General features: G+C 41.4%; 1 protein-coding gene across 14 annotated transcripts in view; it reads left to right on the plus strand.

Moving 5' to 3' along the window:
• Window positions 1-24,684, plus strand: part of Syne1 (spectrin repeat containing nuclear envelope protein 1) — a 459,455-nt gene that overhangs the window by 116,211 nt on the left and 318,560 nt on the right. For 13 of the 14 annotated variants that reach the window (XM_060373516.1, XM_060373529.1, XM_060373530.1 and 10 more), the window contains 5 exons: window positions 2,136-2,243; window positions 6,417-6,554; window positions 7,812-7,976; window positions 20,718-20,830; window positions 21,361-21,529. In XM_060373516.1, coding sequence (XP_060229499.1) covers window positions 2,136-2,243; window positions 6,417-6,554; window positions 7,812-7,976; window positions 20,718-20,830; window positions 21,361-21,529 — 693 coding nt within the window. Of the gene's footprint in view, window positions 1-2,135; window positions 2,244-6,416; window positions 6,555-7,811; window positions 7,977-20,527; window positions 20,568-20,717; window positions 20,831-21,360; window positions 21,530-24,684 lie in introns of those variants that run through there. The other variant, XM_060373531.1, reaches the window with a different exon arrangement.

Consider the following 24,684-nt stretch of genomic DNA (forward strand, 5'->3'; position numbering starts at 1 on the left):
GAATCCTCAGAAGGGACAATAAAGACATCTGAAGTGGATGAAGAGAGAGAATTGGGTGGGAAAGGATATGGAAAGGGGAACAGGGTGGGATCAGGTGGGGGGAGAGCAGAAGTAGCTAATTTTATGTCAAGTATTACATTGCTTTTATTTCCTGTTCCATGCAACATACCTTCTTGCCTACATAAACACGACATAAAAATGTAGATGTGCGTTTGTGTTTGAGAGAGAGGGGCACAGAGAGGAAGGAAGGAAATGCTGACAATCTAGCTGCTTGATGTGATGTGTTTGGCATGAAGCGCCACCCTCTGTGCCAGACAGACCCCTCTATCTTTTAAATGCACGTGGAGGTCACCACTCGAGGAAAAGCTGCTCGGCAAGGGGTTTCTGAGACTCTCATTCTTTTAGTGAGCTTCCTCTTCCTCTTCCAAAGGGAGATGTTGAGTGTTAAGGTGTCTGCATCCATTTTACGTTTGCAGGAGGGTTGTCTCTTCCTCCCTGCCACCATCAGAGCTCTGCTGAACAGCCCAGCTACTTCAGAGCACAATCCTCAGATGATTTGGGATGTAGCTTCGATTAGTAACTAACAGCTGCTCTTAGGGTCAGTTCCCAGGGTGTGTCAGAAGCAGATGCTGATAACATACCTACCATGGGAGGCTGGCACATCCTCTTCCTTTAGCTCAAAGGCCAGGGAGAATGAGAGGCCACTTTGACCTCTCATTCCTGGGAAATATACTCGGGGCGTTTTCTGTCCGAGATCACAACTGTGCATTCATTATTAGTTCATTTGTGAGCATGAAAGCTAACCAATAACAAACTGAGACATTGATTACATTCACTGCTCATTCTAAAGAGCACTATGGGGGAGAGATGAGGCTTTGCAGTCTGGCCCCAGATTCAGTGTTTTCTTAGGAAATATACTACCAACTAATATTCATGCCATAGTTGTCTGTTGAGAGATACTGATTGCCAAGCCCCACATTAGCTGATGGAGATAGAAACAATGGCCGACATCAGGCTGGATGGATATAGGGGCTGAGGTCCATGGAGGAGGGTCCTCTGTGGGCTCTGCAGGTGGCCAACCTCGTTAACATTGTTGGTCTTGGGACCATCAGGACATTTGTTTGTGACAGGAATTCTTGGGTCTTTCCACATCTATTGAGCCTGGGTGTGTGCTCACCCCCTGGATTGTCATAATCTCTTTAGAGGAGTGTAACACCTTTTCAATGCTGGGATGGACCAGCTTAGGCAACTCTTAGCTCAGATATGTATGTCAGGAAAAATCTTCTCAGAGAAGATCTCAGGATATCTTCATCTACAAGACCCAATAATGGGACAAGTCATGGATCACACCAATGCTGTGTGACTCTTTCTGTCCTGGGTGTGTGATAGTAGGTGATCTTGTGTTATCGCCCAAAACAGGAAGTTTCTATTTACCTTGGCATCCATATAAGAAATGAAATTCCATGAAAAATTACAATTTTCACTTCATTGGTACTGGAATGCTCCTACTTTTTTTTTTTTTTTGGATATGAGTAAGTTAATGAATGCTGGACAGTTCATTCTGCAGATGACTTGGCAAAACTATAACAGGAATCATGCAGATAAGTGGTAGGAAAACAATCATATGCAGTCTTTGTGTGTTTTATGTGTGTGTGTATTAAACATAGGAGTAAATAATAGTGTATTTAAAAGAGTGACACGAGTGATTTGTCTAATGTCACTGTGATGATGCCTCCTTGACAACTAACATTCACTCCATTCATAGCAGCTCTTTGGGTTATCAATGACCATGTTTTTGGAACTATGATTAAGCTTCTGCTCCAGATATCACTTTTTCTGAGTATAGTTTGGTTGCAGGATGTCCTGTTTTGTGCACATTTTTTTCTTATTAAAAAGTTAGTGCTCTAACTTAAGCCAAAACTAATTTTAGTTAATGTCGAAGGAAAAAAAATTAAGGAAGATAATTTTAGTACTTAAAAGACATTTTATCTAGAATTAATTTTGTTTCCTATACTGCAAAAAGATGGACAATAAGGAGAAGAAACCTTTCAAAAACACCTGGTGTGTAAATACTAATTGTAATCAGGGGTTAATTTTATGATTATAATAACATTCCCCGGTTTCCTGGTTTCCAGAGAGATGACAGACTAATTTTGAAGGAGACAAAAGTTTGGATAGAACAATTTGAGAGAGATTTGACAAGGGCGCAGATGACAGAATCAGATCTGCAGGACAGATACCAGGTAAGTGTGAAAAAGAGATTGAGATTTTTCTTCTAAAGCTTTCCATGGATAAGATGAAGATATGCCATATAATGAGTCTAATATCCTAAATTATATTAATGAGAAATATCTTTAGATAATTAACACACATTAAGTTTGAAAAGAACAATACTGATTCTGTGTCAGCAGGTGGTTTTAGGTTTCACTGTGTCCTCAGTACAGAGGGGCTGAGGCATCCTCATTTTTGACAGCTCAGTCTTATCCACAACATGGAACAAAAACTCGGAGGCATTGTTTTTAAAGACCTGTCAGGTTTACAGATGTCAACTGACATAACAATCTACTAAAATAAATAACTGAGTTGAGGGCAAAGAAAACTACTAGAATACATGGGATTTAAGGAAGAATTGCACCAGGAGTACTTGCTGAGGGTCCACGGAGGGGAGGAGTTTCCGCTGCCACCTGTCCAGCTCAAGACTGCTGTCAGTGAGCTGAGGTCAGAGCGCTGTGGCCACTCTCCTCACAGTGCCACAGGCCGACTTTCTGCCTTCAATTTACACTTCCCAGATCTTGTAACAGCAGGTTTTTCCCATTAAAAAGTTGTGACTTTTTCCCTGCCGACTTGCCATTTTCCTCCTGATTCAAATTCCACTTCATCCTAGCGGGCAAATGTAACCCATTCTGAGCAATATTCTCTCACATACTCCACCCTGCTACAGTTCAGTCTTTTTTCTTTTCTTTCCTTTCCTTTTTCTTGACCTACCAAAAAGGTAGAGTGGTACAGTGATGGGAGACACCCAACATGGTAAACAATAAGGACTTACAGCATGAATGTGTCAAGTTATATAGTGTGTATAAATAGACCTACGTTCAGATGGCTATGCCACTGTTTAACAACAATGGCAAAACAAAACAAAACAAAGCCAAAAAAAAAAAACATAACTTTTTTTTTGAGGTTGGCAAAACAATAAATTTGTGCTGTGTCTCCATGGATCATTGACTTTGAAACTCAGTATAATATTCTTGTTTCCCTCAAAATAAAATTTAACATGCTGAGCTTCATTGTAAAATGATTAAGCAAACTGAGAACAGAACATAGAACCAGAACAGATTCATTTGTTTTGTTTGTTGGTAAGTTTTAGCTGTAGCCCAAGTCATCGAAAACTAGATTCCAAGAAACAAAGCTACCTTCAGGACCACGTGTTCTTTTATGGCAGGAAACCCAGAGGATCAGAAAAACAAAACACAGCACAACATGGACAAAGAGAATGTCCCCTGCACCCATGGCCATCAGCATCTAGAAAAAATTCTCTTTTGTGTTTACATTACACAATCCTATGTTCTTCTTATTCAGCTTACCAGAAGTAACACAGCTCCAGTTTTCCAAACTTGGAATTCTGTAGAGATTTCAGAAGTCAAGACCACATTTACATTTTGTATTTTCAGAATTTTGTTAAGTCAGAGGGAAGAGAAGAAGGAATCTGTGGTCAAATCTTTGTTCATCAACTCCCCCCAGTGTTCTTCAAGTGAATCTGCATGTTTAGAACTGAAATTCTTTCCAGAATCTGCTGGGCTCTGTAGGGCTTTCCCCCTGCTCTGTAATCCAATTATTCATTTTAATGGCATTTGCAGTTCAAACTTGGATATGGAGTCATGTTTGAGATGTGCAAATTTGCAATTAATGGTTATTTTCAATTCATGTATTTGAACAGAATCCCTTTGTAGATGTGCTACTTTATTATAAGAAAAAAGTATAACTTCAGAATGACTATTTTTATGTTACATCAAGCCCAAGGACACGTGTAAATGATGAGTTTTAAGTAAGCTGTGACATACTTAAAAATTTATAGTATAAAATTTAATGATTGTTATATATATAATAAGAACCCAAAGTAAACCTCTTTACACAGAATTGTTTAAATTGTAACTCTAGCTATGTTTAATTCGGCATTATTTGATATATGTAGTATATGTGATAATATTATAATGTATATATAATAATATGATATACTATAATGATAACATGTATTGATAAAACACCTATTTTGGTCATCAGTAAATATAAATTCATACTTGTGTTTAACTATGCTTTTCTGACCAACATGAACTGGCTCATGAATTATTTAACTAGAATTGGACCTTTTTAATGTTTTAAAAGTGTTTTCAAGTAACAGTTTTACTCTTTTGTGCACAATACAATATATATGTACTCCCCCCCCAGCTTTTCCTAGTGCCCCACCCCATTTCCCTCGTACCTTCATATCCTCTTTTATTTATGACTGTTAGTCAAAACCCCTTGAACCCGATTAGTGCTATCTGTGTGTGTGTGTGTGACCACAAACTGGGGCATAAGCAGCTACATCCGCCATCCACAGGGTCGAGCGACTCCCCTCTCCTGGGAGCTCCTACTGGTCAGTAGCTCCTCAGGTAAGGGCGGGTCCTCCAGCGCCCTCTCTCATCCACGCTGGAATTTTGAGGGACTTGCTCTTGTGCAGGTGACCACAGCTGTAGGGAGCTGACGGCTGCAGCAGCATGCCATGTCCAGAGTGAGCTTCTCGAAACTTTCTGTCCCTACGACCCACCTCTTGGGTTCTTTCTGCCCTCTTTGGTAAAGGCCCCTGGATTGTGGGTGCTGGGAAGTTGCTGTATAGCATAGCAGTACACTCGGAATTGCTTATCCATGAACTACTGTCAGCATTTATGAATCTCCGCATTAGCCACAGCCCACTGAAAGAAGAGGCTTCTCTGTAAAACTGAGAGCAGACTAAGTCTATAGGCACAAACATAGAATATTTAGAACGCAGTTTGGCAGAATGTCCATTTAGCAAAAATATTGACTAGATTCCCCTGCTAGGTCTTCACAATCACGGGCTTTTGACCGTTTGCTTTTGCAGTAACAGGCAGGAATCCCTCCCATGGGGCGAGCGCAGTCTGAAAGCACTTAGCTAACCTCACAACCACTGTCACACCAGGGGGCACTTCCTGCCAGGGGGTCGTTATTGTAGCATGTAGTGTTCGGCACTGTAGAAGACTGTTGATGTCTTTTCTCCTCTTTTCACATCCCATGGTGGCCGTGTAAGCGAGCCAGCAGAGTTTCTTGATCAGTGTTAGGTTGATTTCTCTATGTCCTGTAACTAAAGTTAGTGGTGTCTTCAGCAACAAGGCCTCACCATCCATTTTCGGTGGACAAACAAACCAGTGGCTGTAGCCTGTGTTTTGGGCATCATAACTCATGAGGAGGTAGCTTAAGCCTGACAATTGAGATTTTCATTTTTTGGGAGGAGGGGGTAGCATTGTCCACCTATGTAGGGTATTTCTGTTTGAACTCCCTTTTATATGTGTGTGTATATACATATAGACGTTATCATGTATCTTTAGTTTTCATAGACGTTATCATGTATCTTTAGTTTTGGCCAACCCACCCCTACTACCTCCCCTCAACCTCTATCCCATCATAGCCCTTTGACCCTAAGTGTATTCCCACTCTCCTCTCATGTCACTTGCTGTGCTGCCTCTCTAACTGAACTGTGTGGCAGATCATAGGCTTCCATACAGCTTTTGCCCATACCCTTCCTTTAGTTAAGCCTTCCCCGATACCTCATTTTCTTGTTCCCCACACCTTGCCATGCTTGATCACCATCCGAGAGTTTTCCTCTCTCTGTTCATTCTACCTGTACTTGACTCTTCCCTCCCACCCCCCGTAGTTGTCTACCTCCGGTGGCCCACTTCTAGTTTCCTGGCTTCCATGTGGATTCCAGGTTAAATACACAAAACCAAATAGTCAAAAGGAGCATCCACATATGTGAGAACACGCCTCGTGTTTGTCTTTGAGCTGGTGACAGTGGGTCTGGTGAGCTCACTCCAGGTACTTCGTGTCTTCCGGTTCCACCCATTTCTATGCAGATTTCATAATTTCTAGGCGTTAATCCGGCTTTTGCTACTCGTCTCTGTCAAATCACTTATGGGATGCCCAATAATGTCTGAGTGTGTCTACAGAGTCAGAGAAAATGATGTGTAGTAAGTGCCTAACGTGGTCAAGATCTCAGGCAGGCTCAGTGTCAGAACTGCTCTTGGTAATGTTATCAGCAGCATAGCAGAGTGCTATGGAGATAGGGTTTACTTAGGAGATATGGTTTCCTTTGCATTTGCTTTTGGTGACTGACTGCTGTATTGTTTCTGTGTTTTCTCTTTTAGTCATTTAAGCACTTCAGAGTCCAATATGAAATAAAAAGGAAACAGGTGGAACATTTAATACAGCCGCTGCACAGAGATGGCAAGTTATCGCTTGACCAAGCTTTGGTAAAACAATGCTGGGAGAGAGTGTCCTCCAGGGTAAGTCACTTTCGTTTGGATTTGTGGGTTAAGACATGGCCAAGGCCGAGCTGTGTTTCACCGCCTTTCACATGGTGTTATTGTGCAAGGCTCTGCATCTGGCTGAGGCTGGAAGGGATTAACTGTGGGAGCACATCTGCCCTGTGGTCAGACACCCAGGGCCTTTGCTGAGTGCTATCTCTTAGAAGCGCTGGCTCTTAGCAGTTCTTTTCCTGTTTTCCCATTGAGAACATGACTGCCATCGCTGGGTGGCAGACAGAACTCCTGAAAGACCTCCAGTGGCCTGTCTCTTTCCAGACCTTGCATCCCAGTTGTTTAGAAAAGGCGACCTTTGCCTTAGAGACTCCCTGGAATAGTCAATACTTCTCATAGTCTGTCATCTTCATGAGCAGCTCAGGATTTTCTTAACAGGCAAGCTCATCCTCTGCCATTAGAGCATCTCTGCTTATACGGTCATTCCTAAATGAGAAGGGAAATGTGCTGGATCTATGTGATATTAACATCTGTCATCAAACCTCCACTATTAAGATTTCCGAGCTCTGGACATCTTCTAGAACTAACAGAAATGTTTTACTTGAATGTATCGTGTTGTTTAACTTGATCATTTCATGTTTCCTACAAACTTTATCAAGGAATAGGAGGGTTTCTAAGCTAGAATTCCTGCAGACCAGGAAATGGTACTTGAGAATCTGGGAAAATGGAAGAAATAAAGAAAATTTAGCGAAACAAAACAACAACTAAACCTTTTGTTTTGGTTTCTGGACAAAGGGAGATGGCTCATTTGGTCTAAGCAATTACCACAAAAGCTAAAGACTTGAGTTCAATCCCTGTAACCCATGGGAAAGATGGATGCAGAGATGGAAATCTGGAATTCTAGGGGACAAAAGCACTTGTGCCTGAGCCTGACAACCCAAATGTAAATCCTAGGATCCATGTAAAAAGTTGCAGGTGCCTGTGTACATGTGAAATTCTCACAGAACTGGAGTTTGAAATTTTGTCTAGGAGTTCAGGATGGCTCACACGGAGCCCAGGTACATACCTGTCCCTACCTCCTCAGAGCTAGGATTGACTCAAGCAGCTGCCACCAGACCCAGGGTCCTGCGTGGGTCCTAGGAACCACACTCAGCTTCTCATGCCTGTGTGGCGAGCACTTTTCTCCGAGCTATCCTCCTAGACCTTCTGTGAGACTTTTGTTCGTTCAGGGGAAATTTTAGAAATTCTCTTCTATCCCAGAGACATTTTCTTCTCCTGTTTCAGCTCTTTGATTGGCATGTACAGCTGGATAAGTCTCTTCCTGCACCTCTGGGCACCATAGGGGCTTGGCTGTACAGGGCAGAGGTGGCCCTGAGAGAAGAGATCACCATTCAGCAGGCCCACGAGGAAACAGCAAACACCATACAGCGGAAACGTGAGCAACACAAGGTAAAACTCCGCTTACAAACTGCCTTGGTTACTGTTCTATCAGCATAACAAAATACCATGAACAAGGAAAAACACACACACACACACACACACACACACATACACACAAAGTGCTTAACTTGATGCTACCATTTCAGATGGTTAGTTTGTGGCCACTGCAAGGGGGACCATGGCAACAGGAAGACAGGAATGGTGCTGGAGCCATAGCTGAGAGTTTACACGTGATTCACGAACAGGAAGTAGAGAGAAAACTAATGGAGTAGGACAAGCTTCTTAAGACTCAAAGTCCACTACAATGACACACCTCTAACAAGAACACATCCTAATTCTTCCCAAACAGTTCCACTAACTAGGGACCAAGTATTCAAATACTTGGACAAATACTTGGTCAAATACTTGGACCTACAGGAACCATCCTCACTCAAACCACCACAGAAACTTTTCCAGCAGGACAGTCCTCATCAAAACTTGCACTGGGGTGCCCCTCTAAACATCCATCCTGGGCTGTTCACCCACTTTTTCTTAGGAGTGCGCTATTCCACATTTCTCTTGCCTGGTCTCATTACTGATGCCTTCAGTACATTGATTTCATGAAATACTTTCCAATAACTGTAGGGCAGATTTTTGTATCTGCAACCATCATTATTTCTGCTTTTATTATTTATGTTTTTAATAAAAAATAAGCTTACAGATACTATAATCATAGGACTGTCCACTGGCTCTCTATCTTACATCTATATTCCTTCTCAAAGGATGACAAACAAAAGCTTTTGGTCCTTCGGTGTTTTGGTTGTGCATGGGGGTAGAGGCCTTGAGATCCATTTTATAACTCTAATGCCCTACTAGTTTTGTGTGTGGTTATTCTCAAACATTCTGTAATGTCACAGGCTTAATTCACTAATCATGCCATTTTTGATTAACAAAATAGTAAGACATATATATGAAAACAGGCTGTTGTATACAGATTTCTCCTCCTGTGGTTGTGAAAAATATACATTCTGCCAAGTGTTCAATGTGTTTCTGGTTACCTGAAGGATATATTCCTATCTATTTCAGAAAAATAAAAAAGCAGATTCATGGCATGTTTTTCTCATGCATCTGAGAACTTGGTTTTGGAATTCCTGATATTTTGACACATTCCATGCCATTCGAGCTCAGTAGACACAGTCCAAGGCTAACTCATCCAGCAGTCTGGCATAGCCACCTCACACAATCAGTCACGAAGGTCACCATCACTCACGTCCATTTTCACTTATGCCTTCTTAAGATACGCTCAGTGCCAATGGTGCACTTCCATTTTTTAAATTTTCTTAAAGTCTACTTTAATTGGTGTGAGGATTGTGTACATGTCCAGGCCTCATTTTGATGCAGCCTTGTGGAACAATCAACCCCAGATACTTAGAGTATCCACTGCCTCACAAATTTCTCTGTGAATATTATCTGTCTCCTTCAGCGAATCTGAGCAATGTGCCATGGCACCAAGATGGGGACATCCGAGCTTGTCCCTTCGTTAACTGAAATCCTGTCCTTTTAATACAGCCTTCCCATCACTATCCATTCTCTGCCTCTGGTCCTAGTCATACCTGGAAACCACCATGCTCCTCTCTGCTCCTGTGACTTTACATTTTAGATTTGGTTAATCAGTGAGATACATCATATTGCTTTATCAAATCTGCAGTTTCAACTTATTTGGAATGTTGTCTAGCCTTTCACTTTCAAGCCTATGTATTTTTTAATGTATTCTTTGTATTTGGGGGGATTATAATTATATTTCCTCCTCTCCTTTTATCCCTCCCAACCTTCCTATGTGTATTCCTCTTACTCTCTTTCAAATTCATGACCTCTTTTTCTTTAGTGTTATTGTGTGTGTATTTTCCTAAATATATAAATGGATCCTGCTCATTTCTTATAATGGTAGTTGTAGGTGTATGTTTTCAGAACTGAACCTTTGGTATCGGATGACTAATTAACGTGCCCTTTCCTAGGGATGACTATTTCTCTGGCTCTCAGCATTCTCTAGTGGCTTGTAGACCTTTGTTTAGGGCTGGAGCCTTGTGAGTTTTTCCTCTTCTGCATTATGTCTACTGGTGTTATCCTCGTTCAGCTCATGTTTATGCATGTTGGTGAGACTTTATGGATGTAGCTCTTCTGACATTTCTAGGAGACACAGTCTCCCAGCAAATTTCTGGCTCTTCTGGCTCTCTGTGCCATCTTTTCTGATGACCCCTGACCCTGAGTAGTGGAGCTGTGTTGTAACTGTGTCAGTTAGGGCTCCACCAGTCTGAGTCTGGATTGTACTCTTCTCTCGTAGTCTCCATCTATTGCAGAGAGACATTTCCTTAATGAGGGTCGAGAGCTTCGTTTAGCTGTGGTACAATGGTAAGCAGTTTAGAACATAGTTAGGGATCATTTGATTTAGTAAAGTGGTTGTTGTAGGTTTTCTTCCAAGGCCTATGACTTTACCAGCCCTAGGCAGCTGGCTGGGGGTCCAGTACTAGTCACAGTATCCCTCTTATTGAGCAGACCTTAGATATAAACAGAAAGTTGTCAGTTACCACCAAGGTCTGTGTGCAACCACTATACCCTTAGGGCCACTGTGGTAAGCTGGTCATTGCTGGGCTCACAGGTGTCAGAGCTGGGTAGGACTATTGGTTCCCTCCCTTGGAAGTCTGCATCATACCTTCTGGTACCATCAAAGCTATTTCTCAAGGAGAGGCTGTCAAGACAGTTATAGCTTAGGGGCCTCTGGACCCTGTGTCTGAAGTTCAAGGTGTCTTCAATCACAGGGATTTATCTTCTGCTGCTGGGGAGACATCAAGGGCAATAGCAATAGAATGTAATACTTTTGGAGCCTTTTGGGCAACTCTGACCAAGAACTCAAAAGAGGTCTTCTCAAGCGTGGTGCTGGAGTTTTTGTTAGTGACTCTATGGTTCTTTGGGGAAGCACTGTTGCCCAAGATTCACTGCAAGTATTTCTTTGACAGAATGGAGATAGCAAATAGTTGAGATTGTTTTTTTTTTAACCCATTTATTAAGGCAAAGGGTTTTTTGTTTGTTTGGTTGGTTGGTTGGATGATTTTTTGAAGCAGGATTTCTTTGTGTAGCTTTGGTTGTCCTGGACTCACTCTGTAGACCAGGCTGGCCTCAAACCCACAGAGACCCCCCTGCTCCTGCCTCCCTGAGTGCTGGGATTTCAGGTGTGTGCCGCTGCACTAAGGCAAAGTATTTTAGATGGATAGTTAACACCATCTATTTTTAGAACAATTATTGAAAGGTATGTGCTAATTTTTTCCTTTTATTTTTAAAGAATAGATTCCCCTTTGTTGAATTTCTTAACCATGATTTTTTTTTTAATTTGGATGCCTTTTATAGTCTTTGCTCATTTTTTTAAATTTAATTTTACTTACATATTTGTTGATTACAATTTATTCACTTTGTGTTCCCACTGCAGCCCCCTCCCTCGTCTCCTCTCAGTCCCATCCACCCTCCCTCTTCTCCCCCTATATTCTTTCCCTAGTGTCCTTCTAGGGGAGGACCTCCTTCCCTTCTATCTGACCCTAGCTTATCAGGTCTCATCAGGGCTGGTTGCATTATCTTCCTCTGTGGCCTGGCAAGGCTGCTCCCCCCAGGGAAAGATGATCAAAGAACCATCCACTGAGTTCATGTCAGAGACAGTCCCTGTTCTCCTTACTAGGGAACCCACTTGGAAACTGAATAACCAATGGGATTCCTTTGAACAGGGGGTTGTCTTTGTTCATTTTTATGCTGGAGTTTTGTACTCTTTACCTGACATTGCTGCCATTTTAACATCTTTGAATTCCATTTTTGTAGAGTTATTAACTTTTGGAGGAATTATACTGTTTTGCTCTTTCCTATCTCTTATGTTTTTAAGTTGCAGTTTGTACACATCTATCGTGGAGAATATCTCCACATGGTGTCTTATTAGTGAGATGCTTCTCCTTGAGGACTGAGCAGCCAGTACTACCTGGGGGTGAAGGATAGGGGGAAATACCATGACAGCAACATCACCAAACCAAAGCAAACATGGAAATATGATTTAAATCAAGCTTGAAGGCATAGCTTCCCACAAATGTGAGGCTCTGGGCTCTGTCTCTGGCCTTCCCTTGACCATGAAAGGAGAAGCAAAGTAACAAAAGAAATACAATAAAAAATAAATTATAGGTAAGTAGTATACCACTGTCAACACAAATCAGAGTTCTTCCTTCAAAGAGAATAAAGGATAGTGTGTTCTGGAGCTATATTTGAATGACTGTGGCCTGGGAAGCATGGATCTAGGTTACCCCAGGTTCTGTGTTCCAGTTTCATGGAGTTTTTATAGTAACAGAAGAAAGAGAGTTATAAATATAAACATTTAAAGAACATACTGATGAAAACATCAGAGAAGCAAATGACAGCAAAATGAGGAAATCTCTCCTTCAGCCTCAGGTACTATCTGGTGGCATTTTTAGCTTTTGTCTGTAAATCACAGAATGTCCTATAAAGCGTGGTAAGAAATGGCTATTCAGGGCTTTAAAGGGGATCAAAGCTAGTCCAAGATGAGGTATAATTATGCTCTGAACCTCTGAATTCCACCCCCTTCATACCACTGCGGTTCTATAAGTCTATCAGTCTTTGCAAGCATGGCTTCTCTCTAGGAATTTTCATTCATAATACCTACAAAGAAGAAAACAGCAGAGATAATGGAGGATAAATATGAACGGTGTTAAATATAAATGAAAGTAAAAGTAATAAGAATCTTTGAGACAAGGAAAAGGAAAAAGAAGAAGGTTTAAGAAAAACAGAAAAGTGTATGAGGGAAAAGAACAGGCTACAGAACTATGATTAAAAAAAAAGGAAACTGCAGAAAAAAAGTTGGACTGGTGAAAAGATGACAAAATGATATAAAAAGAATACTAAAATGAACCAAAAGGAAAGAAAGGCTGGTGTTTGTTTCTTTTTTGTTTGCTTATTTTCAAAGACAAAGGACTGAAGAAGCCATTTTCCGGCTCCTCTGAGAGTACAGCCCACTTAGTTTAGATGTAGGAATTACGGACCGCATAGGCTCAAGCCTATTAGTCCATCATGTTTAGGCGGGTTAGGCATGTCAAAGGTCACTTCCAGGCTGCAGGTGAGCCACGTGTACAGGCTCTATTTTCAATTTTTTTCCCAGTGAACTGAACTCCCCACTGCTTTCCAGAGGAAGCTACACTGATGTGTTACGTTCTCTTTCCCCCTTCACGTCTGCACCGCACCTGTTCTGCTTCACGCTCACAGCAGTAGGGAGAGCAGCAGCCCTGCGGTCCTCGCTCATTGCCATTTGAGTTTAGGTCTCTACTCTCATTCAGTGTGTTGAATCGTTTTTTCAGCCAGCTGTGCCCCCCCTCTTTGTCTTTTTGGATATATATTCAAGTCTTTTGGCTATTCTTAACAGACCAGGCTAGGCTGTTAAATTACCTCAAATTTAACAGAGGTCTGCTTGCCTCGGCCTCCCAGGTTGAGATTAAAGACTTGCACTACTCTAAACTCTCAGACATGTAGTTTCTTTCTTTGTTTGTTTTCAGTCATTTTATACTATTAGGTTCTTCATTTAAAACTGTTTGAGTTGATGCTTGTAAACTAGGCTAGAAAAGGATCTACTTTTATACTGTGTGGATTTTCAGGTTTTCCAACTATTGATTAAAGAGATTGCCCTTCCAAATGTGTGTTTTGGGCACTTTGGCCAAAAATCAATTGACCATAGAGATGTGGGTTTGCTGCTGGGCTCCCTGCCCTGTTTCATGAGTGACTGTACTCATGAACTTTTTGATGTGCTAATCATCCCTTTTCGCCTCTCTTCTCTGCCATCACCAATATGCACAAACAGACACATAGGAACTCTAAGGTCTGGTCCATCTGTGTGAATATGCTCACAGAGTTTGGACCTCCCTCCCTATGCCTCTGTTCTCTGTAGTTGTGGGCCAGGCTATAAAAGACCTAGAGGTCAAGCCTCAGCTGAGTTCAGGACACATCCTGTATTTAGAATCAGAAGCATTTGGGCCCATTGTGTCATGAGATACAACGTACATATAAAGAGGAAGAAAAAAGTTGTAAAGGAAGGTGCATAAACACTACCACTTTCACAAGTTAGTAATTAAGTATGTTAAATGTAACAACTTCATGTAAAGTATGTAACAACCGAAAGTACTTGAACTTAATGTGACCATCTGACACGAAGTCACCTTATAAATTTAAGTGCAATATAGAATGTACAGGAGTTCTGAGTGTGTGTTAACTGGGGAAGTGTCCAGGAAACGTCTCTTTTATGGTAGCTTTCAAGCCCTGCAGAAACAGAAGCAGATTGCAGGCAAGGAGGTGCCTCCTGACAAATACCCATGCGACTGCGGCTTATGCACTTAAATCAGATTTAAATGTTGTAGAATAGTTCAAATGCAAGTGTGCCATTTACTCAAATATTATAGAAGGCTTCACAGAAGGTATTAGTCACCACACAGGATGACTTTTCAGTTAGATGACTCACGTGGTTCTCTGTGTGGGTCATACATAAGCCACTTTGATGAAAGGAAGACAGAGCAAGAAAGAGAGTGACAGAGACACAAAGACAGACACGGAGAGGCAGAAAGAGACACGTGTGCCACACCAGCCACACAGCTGTTCACCTAGCTATGATAAACAAGACATAATGATCGTGAGGAGGGAGAAGTATAGGGGTGGGTGACAAAGATGCGGTTCTAAAATGTCGGGGGAAACAGACAGTGAGAACACAGGAAACAAGCAGACAGGTTGCAGCCGATGCCAAGGTCGGGGTGAATCCCAGAATGGTCTTTTATTGAGGTGGACCTTCCAGGAGCCTTTGCTTTGGGTGCTCAGAGTAGCGTGGTCGTAAAGCAGTATAATTGCAGGCAGGTGTGGTGGTCCGTGCCCTTCATCCCAGCACTTGTGAGGCAGAGGCAGGCAGGTTCTGTGTGAATACAAGGTAGACTGGTCCAAAAGTGAGTCCAGGACAGCCAGGGCTACACAGAGAAACCCTGTCTCAAGAAAAAAAAAGGAAAAGAAAGAAAAAGGAAGGAAGGAAGGAAGGAAGGAAGAGATAAAAGCAGTGTAATTGCAATTATGAGATCAATTATAATTTGTTCAGAATATATGAATTAGGTACTTAATAAGCTAAGCTGTGAAGACAGGAAATTTGGATCACTGTTAAGTAAACTCTAAGTTTCCTCAGTAGCGCAAAGTCAGTCCATCAATGTGATGTAACTAGTTTGTGCTAGCATGTCACACTTGCTTGAGATTCAGTAACCTTAGAAGAGAAGACCAGACAGAGTCCGAGTGCAAATGCGGATGTTTGAAAGCACCGTCTAGCCTTTCCAGTAAAGAGCAAAGCTGATTTCAGAAGACTGAAACATGCTGTGTCAGCCTAGAATGTTTTGCTCAGTGGGCCACACATGAAAGAGGTAGATTTACACAGTGTATTTTCTTCACTTACCGCATAGCCAGTGTTTTCAGGTTACAGTTAGTTATTCTTTCAACTGTATCCTTCAGGGGCTGGAGAGGTGACTCAATGCTTAAGAGCACTGGCTGCTCTTCCAGAGGACCCAGGTTCAATTCCCAGCACCCACATGGCAGCTCACAACTGTCTGTAATCCAGCTTCAGGAGACCCAGTACCTTCACACAGACACACACACAGGAAAAACACCAATGTACATTCAATAAAAATAAACAAATCATTACAGAAAGCAAATGTGTACAGCAGATAATTCTCCTTAGAAACAGAAGCTTTTAAATTAAATATTTAAAGAAATTTAAACAAAAATTTGCACTTACAGATAGTTCTATGGTGCTTCTTTTTATAGTCTTGGTTTTAGAGATTTATTTCGTTTTATTCCTAAGTTTGTGTGCATATATCTGTGTCTATGTGAATGTCTATCTTCTGCCTCTGGAGGTCAGAAGAGGGCGGTGGGTTCCTTGAATCCCCCTCTTTGTATTGACTGTATCTTTAAAGTTAACTAATATGTCTACCAGACTGTTATACACATTTTATACATTAAAGTATAGCCATCAAGCTTTCGATTTTCTAGACAACTTAATGCTCAGTTATCTAGAAAGACAGAATAACCCTTAGAGTTGATTAGGGAAGATTTAGCCATGTTTCAGTCTATGTAATTAATTTTGCCGAACATTTAGCGTAGTGATATGATGTAGCTATTATCACCCTCTTTTGCATGGGGGGAGTAAGTAGCCGCTTAACTGTCTTCAGTGCCAAGCTTTAAGTGTGCCCACAAAGTTGTTGTACATGTGTAGTGTAGCAGGAGTCACATTGGCAAGGCAAGTCGGGAGGAAGCAGGGAAATGGTTTTCGGACTCTGCCATCTCCTGAGCCTCTTTATACTGTCAACCCTACCCCAGTCATTTTCTCTCCTTCTGGAGCGTTTCATTTCCTGACAAGGATATCCGCCTGGTGATTAGAAAGCCCAGAACCCCTAGGAAAGCCTTGTACTGCTGTGGCCTTTCAGCACCGTCACCTCTTCTGTGGCAACCCCACACCGTGTCCTACCCTCGCCATTATCTCCTTTGTCCTAACCTGTTGTCATCATCATCACCAGTGACCAAAGCCCTCAACAACTGCTTTGTCAAGCATCTCACTCTCCAGTCAAGCAAGTCTGTGTCCATTTGGACACTGTAATTCTTCAATGCTTTTTACCCTTTGAGTCTATCTCCCTCTTTTTCATTTTCTCCTTTCCCTTTGTGCTATTTCAATGGAGGGTTCATAAAAGTTACACCCTGGACACATCTTCAATTCCATTGCCCACGTCTCTCTTTTTCTAACTAACCTGGTAAAAATATAAAGCTGAGTTTCTGCATAGGCCATGCCCCCACACGCAGGCAGCTGCCAAGGCTGGAGAGCCCACACGCTCTGACAGTGACTAATGCAACTGGGCTCCCAGCGCCCTGCAGCTGTCACAGGCATTTCCCGACTCCAGACCCTCTAATACCATTTCTGGGACATCTATTCCATGCCTTGTCTCCTCAGCCTTCCTCACCTCCTCTCTGTCCTCACTCTTGGCTGATGACACCGCTTCCTATTTCCCTGAGAAAAATAGAAGCAATCAGAAAAGAATATCCGCACGCTCCCACGGGCATATCAACCCACACACCCGCATCTGTGCCCAGATAGCCCATCTTCACTCTGTTGCTGTGGATGAACCATCTGTGCTCCTAGCCAGGGCCAGCTACTCCTGTGAGCCTTAGATACTATTCCTACCCTTCCTCTGAAAGAGGTGGAGATAAGTGTCCCAAGTTCCTGTCTTCTACAGTGAGCTTCCTCTTCACACACACACACACACACACACACATGCACGCTCACGTATGCACGCACACGCACATATATTCAAAGTCTTTCTTTTTACCCTGCTTTTCTTCCCAGGTACTGTCCAAAAGCCCTCCTTCTGTTTATCCAGACAAGCTGTTAAGAATTTTCTGTTTCTTCTTTTGATTTCACAGTGATGAACCATCACCGCCATATGACCCAGGCTGGGCTGAACAAAGTTGGCCGGTTGTTGGCCTCCCCGTTACACACCTTTCACCAAGCGCTCCCATGACCATGAAACTCTTCTTTTGTGTGGTCTCCTGTTCTCCTTCCTATACTCCTGGCCATCTCTCTCCGGTCTTTCTTGGTTTTCAGTAGACTTGTATTGAGCTCCTGCATGGTAACAGGTAGTGTTCAGAGCCCATTTGCATGAATATAGACACAGTTCCCTGACACTCATCATATCATCTGTCCCGAGAGGATGAAGAGAAAAATAATGAAGGTAGTAAATAAGTAAATGAAAATCTGAGGACAAAAAAAGACAGGGCAATGCTGATGTTTTAATTTTAAGTAAGAGGTCAGTGAAAACTTACCTTAATAATGACCTCAGAGAGGAAAGCATATTCCAGCGTGAGGTCTTTGCCCGGCTATCCCTAAGGAACTTTCTCTGCCCAGTGATAATCCTGTTTCCCTTTCTCATCTTCTTTGAGCCTTCATTAGATCTCCCTTACTCCACCATGCAGGATAGCTTGTTCCCGTGCTCCATCTTGGTAGCCGAAGGGGGTGTGTTAGTGATTCCCACTGCAGTATAGGTTTGTCGTTCCTCTGCTGTCTTACCAGTTTGTATATATTTGGAAGTTTACTATGTATATTCAGTCTCGGGATTAATACATGTTATAGTAATGTGGAACTCTGATCATCCTTACTTATTGTGACGACTAACGGTCCTTGTGCAAATTTTCAGTTGGTGTCGCTGATGTAGTTTACTGTCTAGGAATTCCAACCTTTCTATTTCCCTAATGGTTAGATGCCTCTCTCATACAAATCTTCCCTTTTTCATTTTTTTCTCCATCCATGTACAAATAGGCTGTCTTCTCTCTCAACTGATTTTGTTTGTTCCTCTGCTCTGACAATCTCAGTCTCATGTCCATATGCATTTATATTTATTCATAGCAAGTTTTGTCCTGGAGGATTATTTTTAATCATTTGACTATTTTTTTGCCCCCTTTTCTACCTTTTTTTTTTTTTTTTTGCTATTTATAAATTGATAGGAGTTTTGGTCTGGTTTTTGCTTTTGAGCATTTCCTTCCCTCTTTCTCTCCCTCCACTCTCCCTCTCTCCTCCCCCCTCTTCCTCTCATCCATCCTTTTAGGTTTCTTGAGACAAAGTCTCATTCTGCAGCTCATGTTCAAACTCACAGCAACCCCAGGTCCTGGCATAGAAGGTAGCCATCATCATTCCAAGCATAGCTTGCTGTACTTCCTTATAGCTTCCCCCTACTGGGTTGAAATTATAGGTATACGCTGTGGTCATCCCTGAAGCTCAGACACAGATATCTAAAATTATTGGAAATCAGTGCTTTAACCATCTCCAATCACGCTAAGAAACCATCCCTCACTGCGCTCCTTCTTACACATACACTAGTATTCATTACTGATGGCTGACATTACCCTGGCCCCATGTTTCACTGGCTGCCACTTTTGACAGCGAACCTCTTATGTTGGATAGTGACCTTTACTCCCCCACTAGTGTATTTGCTACAAGCTGTTCTTAGCCCGCCTTAAGGGATTCTGACTTCATCAAGGAGATCCATTTGCAGTGTCTTCATCTTGCTCACATTCCAAAGCCCAAGAATCCCAAACTGCTGGATTAATACCTGCCCTGGATGGTCTGGCTTTTTGATGTTGTTGTGTTCTTGTTTATAGTCTCTGATCTATTTTTGGAACATGTTTTGGTAAAAACAGGGTGACCTAAACAGTTGTATTGCCTGTAAGCCCAGTTTTTTTAAAAATTAAACTTTTTAAAAATTAAAGTTTTATGTTTTGTTTAGTATCTAGCTGTTTTATAGTGATTGGGCACTTCCTAGGGACAAGCAGTGTATGCTAGCTTTAGAACCTCCTTTACACACCTGTGAGAGGTAAAGAATTTTCCCAGGACACTGGATATAAAAGCTGTCAGGTATAAGAAATGAGAGGTAGCTGTGTAGGCACAAATTCCTCTGAAGTCACCATCTATCATCTGTCTATCTTCTATCTATCACCTGTCATCTATCTATTTATCTATCATCTATCATCTAGCTATCTATCATCTCTCATTTAGCTATCTATCATCCATCTATATATCTATCATGTATATATCTACCCACCATCTATCAATTATTTATGTATTTATTTATGTGCAAGTATGTTTTAGTGCATATGGCACTATGATAGCATGTGGCAGTCAGTCCTTTCCTTCTACCATGTGAGTTTTGAGTATCAAATTCAAATGTCAGGGTTTGTGGCAAGTGTCCTTAACTGCTGTGCCATCCTGCTAGCCAAGAGTCTTAAAAGGTTAATTCATATTCTAAATGCTTTGTCTACCCATGTACGTATGTGTCTTTTGTCTTCCTGCTTCCTTTCTGCTGGTGAATAGTAGTGAAGTGGAATAATATTACCTTGAATTGACCACCTTGGCGGGCTGCTAGACCTTATTTTCACAATGGCTCACACCTAGTTTTTATTCTTCTGTAAGAAAGCAGATAAGCTTCATTCACCCAACTCTCTCCCTTTACGGTGTGTAAGAAATGGGATTGGGCGGATGGCAAAGATGTATTCTTCTTGTAAATGAGTGTGTGTCTGAAAAATACGCGGTAGACAAATAAACATCACATTTGATCTTTTCTCTGTTAGCTGGGGGCTGCTTTTCGTGCTTTTAAGGAATTTTCTGACCAAACTGCGTTTTCAAAGTATATTATAATTGGCAAATACTATTTAAAGTACCCCTGACACATTCAATTTGAAAACAATAGCAGGGAAGCTAATCTCTGTTACCATTAAGGGGTTAAGTTGGTATGTTCAGTTTTCAGAAAACAAAACAAAACACAACAACAACAACAAAAACTGGCATCTCCAAACCCCAGGCAAAACACCGAGATGGTTGTTCCCGGCAGTGATTACACAGTCCCTGAGTCTTACACCATCAAAGGGTCTGAGCCCACTGCTGGGCACGTGTCATGTGCGCTTAAAATGCTGTGATTATTAGACACAGCTCCAGCAGAGCCTCTCCACCGGCAGGGACTGCCGTTCCAGGTAACGCCTGTGACAGGCGCTGGCTGCGTGTGAAGGTGGCGGCAGGGACAAATTGTTGACTACATTGACTCATCAGTAAGCCTGAAAATTATGCTTCTCAGCCTCTTGGGAACATGTTTCCTCATTTAAGTTTTTTACATTGCATATTAGGATCTGCTTCAAAATACAGATGCCCACAAAAGAGCATTCCATGAAATCTACAGGACCAGGTCTGTCAATGGGATCCCGATGCCTCCTGATCAGCTAGAGGACATGGCTGAGAGGTAAGAGAAGGCTGGATTTTTATATGAAGGCTCTTTAAAAATAGGTTAGATGGATGCTTTGTATTTTTTTCACATTCTTTTTCTTTTCCAAAATGAACTGTTACAGTTTTAATAGGGATGCTTGCATTTGGTAAATGCAAAGTGGGTTCCCACACAGATGCTAAGAGTGCCAACATTCTAATATATTATTAACTGGAGAGAGTGAGCTAGAATGTTCCCACAGCCTGCAGATCTCAGAAACGCGTTCTTCATCATAGGCTGTATTTTTATTCAATACTGTAAGGAACATTATGTAACATTGCAAAAACAGCTTATGAAAGAAACAGATGAGAGATGTGTTACCAGGAAAGAGAACTAAATCAAAGGCTTCAATCGATCCTGTTTTTTGTTCCTTGAAACCCTGAGCTAAGAAAGGAACCGGATCCCCTGACCTGGAGCTGGGAGTTTAGAAGGCTTCTGTGTAACAGGTTCGGGCAGCCTCTTCTGTTACTATTAGTTACATCCTGCGAATTCTCCCTGTCTGTTCTGAGGTTTCATTTTGTGTCCTCCACATCCGAGCTGCACTTGATGAAAATGGAGTTTCTGGAGCTGAAGTACCGTCTGCTGTCCCTGCTGGTCCTGGCTGAGTCAAAGCTGAAGTCGTGGATCATCAAGTACGGGAGGCGAGAGTCGGTGGAGCTGCTGCTGCAGAGCTATATCGTGAGTCTCTAACGCTCTGACAGAGGTCCACCCTGAATTTAAGTGTGAAAACACCGCTTTGGGAAGTGGCTTGGCTCAAAGGTGTGGAGCTTTTCACAAGCAACTGGAGTATCAACCTGGATTGTTTGGAATTTGTCCTGCACATCCAGACATCCGGAGGGTTCCCAGTATGATTCGTATCGGACCCTAGTGGTGGGCTTTATCACTTACAAATGTGTTTTTGTTTGTTGTTGTTTTGTGTGTGTGTGTTTGTGTATTCACACACCTTTAGTTGTGGCTGCATTAGTCCTTTAAAGCTGAACTGCTGTGCTCAGGGACTATCCTAGTCCTCTAAGCTCCCGGTGTGAGGTAACGGGGATTGTTTTTAGTTGTCCACAGGGGCACTGTGACCATGTCAGATCTTCTGCATGAGTCTCCTGTGAATAACCTCCGTACCAACATAATTTAAAAATATTATCTCATGTTCCGAGATAATCTGTTTTCTCTTAGTAACCTAGCCATGCCTTCCACAAATTATTTGCAACATTTGATGGAAAATATTCATTAACGGGGCATCTCTGTCATGTCTTCTGACATTTATGTTGAAACACAGGTTGAAAACTATAAAACTAAACTTGTAACATACAGGCTTACTGCAACCGGACCAGTCACAATGACTTACAGAGTGCGACTTCCTATAAGTGCCTTGGAATCATAGTCAGCTTTATTACATTTTAATTTTGTTCTTTAGCTGACATGTTAGCTCCATGAGTTTGGAACAAAACATTTTACCTAGTGGATAATACATCTTCTCTCTAGATTCACTAAACTGCCCTAGGAAACATTTTTTTCAAAAGCTGTGAACTCTGTTACATGTGTTCCTTTATTCATTTGTGGCTATTTTGGTAAGGAAAAGAAATCCATTTTTAAAATTCTAGTAATTGCTTTAGTCTTATAAATATTAAATGGAGGAATGGATTTATACCTTCAGTTTTAGTCATAGCAAATGATGCTCTCGAGCGTGGAGTTAATTACACAGGCTCCATCCTTTGTTCTCGCTATTTAAGAACAGCCAATCGGATTCCAGTACCTAATAGGACTGCTTTACCAGGTCGATGTTCCAAAACAATGATATTAATAATTCTCTTCAAATTTCTCAAAAGATATATAAATAGAGAGTTGATGCTAATGTCAGCACTTCCTGCCTACTCCATAAAGTTAAAGCGTTCACTGAGGTGCTAATTTCAAACTGCTCTACGACTTTCCTGTCTGTAGAGGGGACAGTCACCCTCTAGTCCCAGAAGGTGTCAGTGAACATGCACTTGAGACCTGGTGAAGGGGTCCTAGATAAAGTTTCCATAAGTGGCTTTAGGGTCATTTGGATGAATAACTTCAGTAACCGTGGGCCTGTAAGGGCCTCCCTTTTCACCTCGACAAAGGCTCTACAGAGTTTTCACAGCGCATTAAACACTGATGAAACGCTATGCAGCTGCCTCTGGAGTTTAAATGCCCCAACCCCAAGCTCCAGGTGACACAAGTGACAAGAAATGCAGTCAGAATTTGAGTCTAGATATTTCCAAATCAAATGGCCTTGCAGGCATGCAACAATATTACTCTCTAAATACATAATTGTGAAAAAATAACTTAGAAGATCAAGATATTGAAGTTTATGAAATTGTAATGAATTAACGAATGTTCTCATAAATATTAGTTCTTTTTAATATTTTTGAAATTGAATAATATTTTGCTCTTTTGCATTGTGATAGTTTGATCACCACTGCCATTCGTTGGTGGGCTCGGGAACATGACAGAAAGTGTGTGAAGCATTGTCACAGGAAAGTGTATTCGACTCACCACTCATTTAGCTTTGTGAATGACTAACGTTTCCATGATGACTCTTTTCTGAAGTTTTCGCATTTTACCATGATGACGGTAGTGGCAGAATAATAGAGGTTCTTCCAAAGGACACACTGTGTGCTGCCTTCATTCAGTGTCACACCCCTCAAGCGCTTTAGAGGAAAATCCTTCATTTTAGAACAGACCATTTCAAAAAGTATGAAATTTTTCAATAAAATTATAAAGTCAGTTATTTAAATCTAAGGTCTTCTTCCTCATTTAAAAATATGAACATGGGGCGTTACTCTGATTTCTAATAAACAAAATAATACTGAGGCTATGAAGAGTCCAAAATCATCTTCCTTGGTATCAGTTCTCAATTTGACATTAATTACATTCAAAAGAAAAAACTCATACATGTTTTAGGGGTTGGAGAGTCACAGAATAGGCTTCCTAGCTAGGCTGTGAGCCAATGAGCACATTAAGTCCTTGAAAAATGCCTTTATGATTGTTAGGAAAACAATTAGACCATATGTGGGTCACTGAGATGGCTCAGCAGGTAAATTCTTGACGCTAACTAAGCCTTATTAATCTGAGGACAAGCAGAGACCCACATGGTGGATGGGAGGAACAAGGCTTTTACATAAATGCCGTGGCACATATATGCTGATAGCCAAAGCACATCCACAAATAGAGAAATCTGAAAGTGTTTTTAAATAATTAAATGTTAGGCCAGATGCTATGGGTCAGTGATTGCATAAGGCATTGATTCAGCCCTTCAGAATTGTTTACAATGATCTTGCTAGTTAACACGCAATGTCTGCTTTTGCTATGTAAACAGTAATATAACATTTCTGTCCTTCATATGAAAGAAAAGCTTTTGGAATTGTAGAAATTTCAAGTTCAACATAACGTGAATCTTACAATTCGCAATGAATTCTAATGTAAATAGACAACATGATAAAATTTTAAAGGATTTATAATTATCTGATTTAGCTCTCTCAGTGAAATTAATGAGTTTTAGTTTATTATGTCTATACTTTGAAGACAGAAACGTTCTTCTAATATTTTGGTTTCAAGGTTATAAGTGGTACTATAACTTTTCTTGTCTTATCATCTACTCTGAGAGCCCATTTGCTTCAGGAACCCAATTTTAGCTATTTTAATAAAGTAAATTAACATGTCATTTTAATTTAAAATGGGCATTTTCCTGCGAGACATGTCTAGCACAGTAAACGGGAAACTCAGCAGGCCTCCCGTGGAAGTGGCTAGCCCAGACAAACTTCATTGTTCGACGGCTTCTCCAAAATTAGCAAAAAAGAGCTCAAATTACATGGGCC

The sequence above is a fragment of the Meriones unguiculatus genome, chromosome 20, assembly GCF_030254825.1.
Source record: "Meriones unguiculatus strain TT.TT164.6M chromosome 20, Bangor_MerUng_6.1, whole genome shotgun sequence".
In the NCBI taxonomy this organism is placed as follows: Eukaryota; Metazoa; Chordata; class Mammalia; order Rodentia; family Muridae; genus Meriones; species Meriones unguiculatus.